General features: G+C 44.6%; 1 gene segment (V, D, J or C); it reads left to right on the forward strand.

Annotated features, from left to right (window-relative positions):
- The first annotated feature begins 263 nt into the window (after positions 1-263).
- LOC130277233 (immunoglobulin heavy variable 5-10-1-like) lies at positions 264-995 on the forward strand. The segment is given in 2 exon segments: positions 264-480; positions 573-995. Coding segments are annotated over 2 exon segments (369 nt in total).
- The last annotated feature ends 7203 nt before the right edge of the window (positions 996-8198 follow it).

An 8198-nucleotide genomic window follows, 5' to 3' on the forward strand; every position in this document is an offset into this window, starting at 1 on the left:
AATATTTTATCTCCTAAATATAAGGGTATCTGAAACCTCTACCCCTTTGAGTAGACTACCCCCTTATCCGAACCAGATTTCATTGGCAGATTGACATTCCACTAAGGGTGTAATGATTGTGGTTACATGGGGGTGCGACTGTGACCAGGTTTGGAGTTGCAGGGGAAGCCTGAGCTACTGCACACCCTTAAACCTTGCTCCTATACATAGTTTTATAGCAACATGCATAACAGCAAAGTTAGTGGCTGGGCAGAGAGGAGATCCCAAGTACCTGCTATCAGACACAGAAGCACTGGCCAGAGAAATCGTATCTTTCTGTATGGGCTGTCACACTTCTGTAATGGAAAGCACTGACTTAGCTAAATGGTTGCTATGAGCAAAAACAAACAATTTTGGTTTCAGGTAGAAACATTGGGGTCTTTCTCATCATTATATACATCATGCGCCTGGTAACTGTGTTTCTTTTTTTCCTATGCATGGGTAAGACATAGACAGAAAATAATAGGAATTCAGGTAAAATCTGACATCACCTCTTGTAACTTACTATTATGACCTTAACTTTATTCCTTCAGGGGTCACTGACAATGTCTTCTTGAGTCAAAACGGCTTTCAGAATATAACCTATGGAGAACCTGCAGACATATCATGTGAGGCTTCTGGATATGACTTCACTAGTTACTGGTTGGCCTGGCTAAAACAGGTTCCAGGAAAAGAACTTGTGTATATAGGACATATTGACCCAGCTGATGGCTACACCAGAATCACAGATTCATTTTGGTTAAGAGTTGAATTAAGAACAGAAAAAGAAAACAACATGGGCTACATGGAAATAAAGAATGTTCAGTTTGAAGATACTGCTGTGTATTACTGTGCTCGAGGACCACAGTGTTCAGGTTACTAGTGTAGAGTGTTACAAATACCGGTCTGTGGTTTCCATACAATTTGAGATTCATTTTCAGAAAGCTAGAAGATAAAGTAGGGTTACAAAGTCAATAAAAAATGTTCTAAAGGTTTTTTATTTATTTTTTTTCTCTTTGATATTTGACCATTATGTGGTGGTCCATAGTACTCTAGGCTAATAATCTGTATCCTGACCTTCTCCAGCTATTAGGAAACTCTGAGGAACCACAACAACTGGGGGGCTTCACATTGGAGACCCCTGCTCTGGCACAAGCTGTGCCCCTTTACAAATCTGTATTTGCAAGTAATGCTAAATTATTGTTACTGTATAATATCAGCATTCATGGTGTGCAATGTATAAATAATGAAATAAGAAAAATGTATATTGCACAATAACTGGGATGAAATAAAGCATTATTCATTCTCAAGGGCCAAGCCATCAATGCTGAGTAGAATATGTATAGAATACCTTGAGCAGCGATCCCCCCCCCCCCCACACACACACACACACACCCCCCTTTAATGTGATTTCCCGGTATGGGATGTGTATTTTTGTAACCAACGATATTGGGTGAATTTACATATAGCAGACTTGTGGAAGAAAATTCTTTGGCTAAAAATCCCATCAATACATCTGAATTTCCCTATTTAGATCAATGAGAAAGTCACACCATTTCCTCAACCGATCTGCACATGTGAATTACCACTTACAGACGTTATGGATATACTGTAGTTGGAGTACAGAAGTAGCAAAACTGAAACTTGCAGTAACCACATGAGGAAAGGACATCCAACTCTATGTTTCTCTTAGGTGCTGAACATTGTGGTCATGTGACCCTGTACAGTCACGACACATACACTGTATATATACAGGAAATATTGTGCGCTAACAGAAGAGATGAGGCTTATGAGTCTCCGCATCTTTCTTCTGCTCCTATATATGGGTAAAAGAACAAGTGAGGGGAGATATGAGATATAGATAGATAGAGAGATAGATAGATATGAGATAGATAGATATGAGATAGATAGATAGATAGATATGAGATATAGATAGATAGAGAGATAGATAGATATGAGATAGATAGATATGAGATAGATAGATATGAGATAGATATGAGATAGATAGAGAGATAGATAGATATGAGATAGATAGATATGAGATAGATAGATATGAGATAGATAGATAGATATGAGATAGATAGATAGATATGAGATAGATAGATAGATAGATAGACAGATATGAGATAGGTAGATATGAGATAGATAGATAGATATGAGATAGATAGATAGATAGATATGCGATAGATAGATAGATATGAGATAGATAGATAGATAGATAGATAGATATGAGATAGATAGATAGATAGATATGAGATAGATAGATAGATAGATAGATATGAGATAGATAGATATGAGATAGATAGATAGATAGATATGAGATAGATAGATAGATATGAGATAGATAGATATGAGATATATTTATTAACTGTGTCACCAATCAAGTCATCTCTTTTCCGTTTCTCTATGTTATTCAGGGGTCAGGGCTGAGGTTCAGCTCCTTCAGCCACAGTCAGAATCTGTACAATATGGAGGACAAGTCCAGTTATCATGTATTACTTCTGGATATCAGTTTACTGACTATCTCATTGCTTGGCTCAAACAAGTTCCTAGAAATAAACCTGAGTACATGGGTTATATAAATCCTTCGGATGGATGGACATATTTCACAGATTCATTTAAAGGAAGATTTACCTTTAGGACGGATAATAGTAAGAACATGGCTTACCTGGAGATAAGAGAAGTAAAGTCAGAAGATGCTGCTGTTTATTACTGCGCTCGAGATCCACAGTGATCATATAACTCCCCGGCTCATACACTAATATCCTGTACACATTATCCTCATATCTCTGCCACAAAGACGGTATAGACATCTGTGATAGGGCACAATATATATAACAGATGTCAGCTGCTGGTGCCCATCATCAGATAAGTCTTGTTGGCACTTACTAGAAAAGGTGCCTGGTTATCTTCCTAGTAGAATATATTTCTTATGACTCCTGACATTTTCTGTGCGATACTTCCAGATAGAAGGTCTCTGTAGTGGACACCAGTAATAATAAATTACTATTCTCCGCATTTATTCATGATCAGTTGGATGATACAGAATTGTTATATACATTTTGTGGGAGATTTATCAAAACATGCCCATAGCAACCAATCAGATCTCTTCTTTCATTTTTCAGAGGCCTTTTCAAATATGAAAGAAACAATCTGATTGGTTGTTATGGGCAACTTTTCCTCTGGACAGGTTTTATAAATCTCACCCCTTTATCTCTACCATGAATGATTTTGTCCTGTAGTTGTGACCACTAGTGTTGGGCACGAATATTCGCATTTCGAATTTTTATTGTGAATATCGTAAATTTGCGAATTCACGAATATTGCGAATATATTCTCTATATATTTAAAATTACAAATATTCACTTTTTTCTGCATATGTGAATATTCACATATTCCTTCTTTTCACTTGTGGGCCAATTAGAATGATGCAAATACACTTGTCAGAGGTTATCAACAACATCCCTAGCAACCAATAGTAATGTTGCCCACCCCTCACTGTTTTCTTCCTCGAATATGCGAATATTCACATATGCGAATATAACGAATATGCAAAATTTGAGAATATAGGACGAATATTCGTCTATATATTGGTGAAATATCATGAATTCCAATATGGCCAATGCCGCTCATCACTAGTGACCACCTGTTGATTTGATGGTGGTCACATATGTATAGCCATGCAGGTGAACAGTACATACAACCAGCCCACTTATCAGTGCTAGGACATTATCATCTGGAACATTTATCTCATACAATATATCATGTGCAAGAAGAAGTGTAGGTGACCATTGAGGCCAAGAGGTAGGAACATATAGTATTCTGCACAGATTTGATGCTGTATTCTATCATTTAGTTTACACTGGAATCTGCAGCATAAAATCATGCGCATCAAATCTGAGCTGAATACTGTACATGTGAATACACCATTAAAGTTTCCCCAATGATTTACTAGGAATCACTAACGCTTTTTGTAAAGAATATGCCCTGTCAAACACCTCTGACTGTGACCTCTCATAGGAATAAAGGATTTGCATGCATGGATCTCTTTCAGATGCTCCAACAAAATACAGGGATTAAGTATAGAGCCAGATCAAACAGGCATTAACTAATATTTTATGTTTCTATCCCTGTTCCTTGGCTTATTCTAAGGGAATACAGTTCACTGGTCAATTTACCCACACTTCCTTTATTCCAGAAAAAAAAACATGGACCGCCTTTAGTTATCAGTGTATATATAGTAATTATTCTACCCCTAAAGTCACAGGACATGTCAGAGGGTGGTCACAGTGGTCCGTTCTTTTTCAGGCAGTTCATTGGTTTGCCATAATCCTTCATAAAATAGTCATATGCAAACATCTGAACAAGTTTATTTATCCTCGTAAATCAATAAAAAAGTATGACCTTTATGTATGGCCTCCTTCTTACTGTAAAATGTTGACACTAGCCATGAATGTGAAATACAACTTTAAGATAGATGACGCATGCAACCCTAGAGGATGCAGGACATACCTGTTTGCCACAGCTGTCTGCTATTTGGTGTACCAGGACGTACATGCACGTCCTGAGTCTCATCTGGACTATGATGCAAGTGCAGGAGCTGAGCTCACTTCATAGACCAGTGTTTCCCAACCTTTTTCGGGTCGGGGCACGCCTCGGAAATTTTTTTTTCCACGGGGCACTGCTACCGAGGTTGACGAGCAAGAAAAAAAAAAAAAAGGAAAAAACGGTAAAAAACGCAATGCACTATATCTATTTATCAGTGGGTATGTAGTTTAAAGTGCTGCTTTATACAGCAACTCACCAATGACGTCTTCTCTAATTTGCATCGTTGCCTTCTCTTCTCCATCTGGTCTGGGCCATCATCACGACTTCTTCCACACACAATTCTTCACCGTTAAACCTGCAAAACAAACCTATTAGGCGCCAAGCTTTTTTTTCTTTTTTTTTTACATGGGTGATAGAGGGGTGTAGAGGGGTGGACATGGGTGACAGAGGGGTTTAGAGGGGTGTACAGAGGGGTGTAGAGGAGTGTACAGAGGGGTGTAGAGAAGTGTACATGGGTGACAGTGGTGTGGAGCAGCGTACATGGGTGACAGGGGTATAGAAGAGCGTACATGGGTGACAGAGGTGTAGAGGAGCATACATGGGTGACAGGGGTTTAGAGGAGCATACATGGGTGACAGGGGTGTAGAGGAGCATACATGGGTGACAGGGGTGTAGAGGAGCATACATGGGTGACAGGGGTGTAGAGGAGCATACATGGGTTACAGGGGTGTAGAGGAGTGTACAGAGGGGTTTAGAGGAGTGTACATGAGTGACAGATGGGTGTACATGGGTGACAGAGGGGTGTAGAGGAGTGTACATGGGTGACAGATGGGTGTACATGGGTGACAGAGGGGTGTAGAGGAGTGTACATGGGTGACAGAGGGGTATAGAGGAGTGTACATGGGTGACAGATGGGTGTACATGGGTGAAAGAGGGGTGTACATGGGTGACAGATGGGTGTACATGGGTGACAGAGGGGTGTAGAGGAGTGTACATGGGTGACAGGGGTGTAGAGGAGCATACATGGGTGAAAGGGGTGTAGAGGAATGTACAAAGGGGTGTATAGGAGCGTATATGGGTGACAGGGGTGTAGAGGAGTGTACATGGGTGACAGAGGGGTAGAGAGGAGTGTACATGGGTGACAGAGGGGTGTTGAGGAGTGTACATGGGTGACAGAGGAGTATACATGTGTGATAGATGGGTGTAAATGGGTGACAGAGGAGTGTACATGTGTGATAGATGGGTGTACATGGGTGACAGAGGGGTGTAGAGGAGTGTACATGGGTGACAAAGGTGTGTAGAGAAGTGTACATGGGTGACAGAGGGGTGTAGAGGAGTGTACATGGGTGACAGATGGGTGTACATGGGTGACAGAGGGGTGTAGAGGAGTGTACATGGGTGACAGGGGTGTAGAGGAGCATACATGGGTGAAAGGGGTGTAGAGGAATGTACAAAGGGGTGTATAGGAGCGTACATGGGTGACAGGGGTGTAGAGGAGTGTACATGGGTGACAGAGGGGTAGAGAGGAGTGTACATGGGTGACAGAGGGGTGTTGAGGAGTGTACATGGGTGACAGAGGGGTGTTGAGGAGTGTACATGGGTGACAGAGGAGTATACATGTGTGATAGATGGGTGTAAATGGGTGACAGAGGTGTGTAGAGAAGTGTACATGGGTGACACAGGGGTGTAGAGGAGTGTACATGAGTGACAGATGGGTGTACATGAGTGACAGAGGAGTGGACATGGGTGACAGATGGGTGTACATGGGTGACAGAGGGGTGTAGAGGAGTGTACATGGGTGACAGAGGGGTATAGAGGAGTGTACATTAGTGACAGAGGGGTATAGAGGAGTGTACATGGGTGAAAGAGGGGTGTAGAGGAGTGTACATGGGTGACAGATGGGTGTACATGGGTGACAGAGGGGTGTAGAGGAGTGTACATGGGTGACAGGGGTGTAGAGGAGCATATATGGGTGAAAGGGGTGTAGAGGAATGTACAAAGGGGTGTATAGGAGCGTACATGGGTGACAGGGGTGTAGAGGAGTGTACATGGGTGACAGAGGGGTAGAGAGGAGTGTACATGGGTGACAGAGGGGTGTTGAGGAGTGTACATGGGTGACAGAGGAGTGTACATGTGTGATAGATGGGTGTACATGGGTGACAGAGGGGTGTAGAGGAGTGTACATGGGTGACAAAGGTGTGTAGAGATGTGTACATGGGTGACAGAGGGGTGTAGAGGAGTGTACATGGGTGATAGATGGGTGTACATGGGTGACAGAGGGGTAGAGAGAAGTGTACATGGGTGACAGAGGGGTATAGAGGAGTGTACATTGGTGACAGAGGGGTGTAGAGGAATGTATAAGGGTGACAGAGGGGTGTAGAAGAGTGTACATGGGTGACAGATGGGTGTACATGGGTGACAGAGGGGTGTAGAGGAGTGTACATGGGTGACAGAGGGGTGTAGAGGAGTGTACATGGGTGGCAGAGGGGTACAGAGGAGTGTACATGGGTGACAGAGGGGTGTAGAGGAGTGTACATGGGTGACAGATGGGTGTACATGGGTGACAGAGGGTTGTAGAGAAGTGTACATGGGTGACAGAGGGGTGTAGAGAGGTGTACAAGGGTGAAAGATGGGTGTAGAAGAGTGAACATGGGTGACGGGGGCATAGGGGTGACAGAGGGGTGGACAGGGGGTGGACATGGGTGACAGGAGGGTGTAGAGGGGAGACAGGGGGTCAGAGGGGTGGACAAGGGGGTAAAAGAGGAACAGGAGTGACAGAGAGGGGTGGACTGGGGTAACAAAGGGACAGATGGGTGAACAGGAGGGTGGACATGGGTGACGGGGGGGTGGAATTACATGGGTGACGGGGGGGATTACATGGGTGACGGGGGGGGTGGACATGGGTGACGGGGGGGTGGACATGGGTGATGGAGGGGTGGACATGGGAGACGGGGGGGGTGGACATGGGTGACGGGGAGGGTGGACATGGGTGACGGGGAGGGTGGACATGGGTGACGGGGAGGGTGGACATGGGTGACGGGAAGGGTGAACATGGGTGACGGGGAGGGTGGACATGGGTGACTGGGAGGGTGGACATGGGTGACTGGGGGGGGTGGACATGGGTGACTGGGGGGGGTGGACATGGGTGACTGGGGGGGTGGACATGGGTGACTGGGGGGGTGGACATGGGTGACAGGGGGGATTACATGGGTGACAGGAGGGATTACATGGGTGACAGGGAGGGATTACATGGGTGACAGGGGAGTATTACATGGGTGACAGGGAGGGATTACATGGGTGACAGGGGGGGATTACATGGGTGATAGAGATGGACAGGGAGGTAAACAAGGCAGACATGGGTGACAGGGGGGGTGGACATGAGTGACGGGGTCGGGGGGGGGGTAGAGGGTGGACCTGGGTGACGGTGGGGGGATTTAGACAAGGTTGAGAAGGTGAACAGAGGGGTGGAAAGGGTACGGTACCTTAAGCAAGCCGGCCCGCGCAGCTTGCAGTTCCACAGGAGGCACGGGAGTCCGGCGCAGGTGCACCTCGTTCCGCCCCAGGGCACCATATCCGGCTCACTGCGCCGCAAGGGAGAGGGGGACCCAGGGGACGGAGAGTGAAGGAGGGGG

Source organism: Hyla sarda, chromosome 1 (assembly GCF_029499605.1).
Source record: "Hyla sarda isolate aHylSar1 chromosome 1, aHylSar1.hap1, whole genome shotgun sequence".
Classification (NCBI taxonomy): Eukaryota; Metazoa; Chordata; class Amphibia; order Anura; family Hylidae; genus Hyla; species Hyla sarda.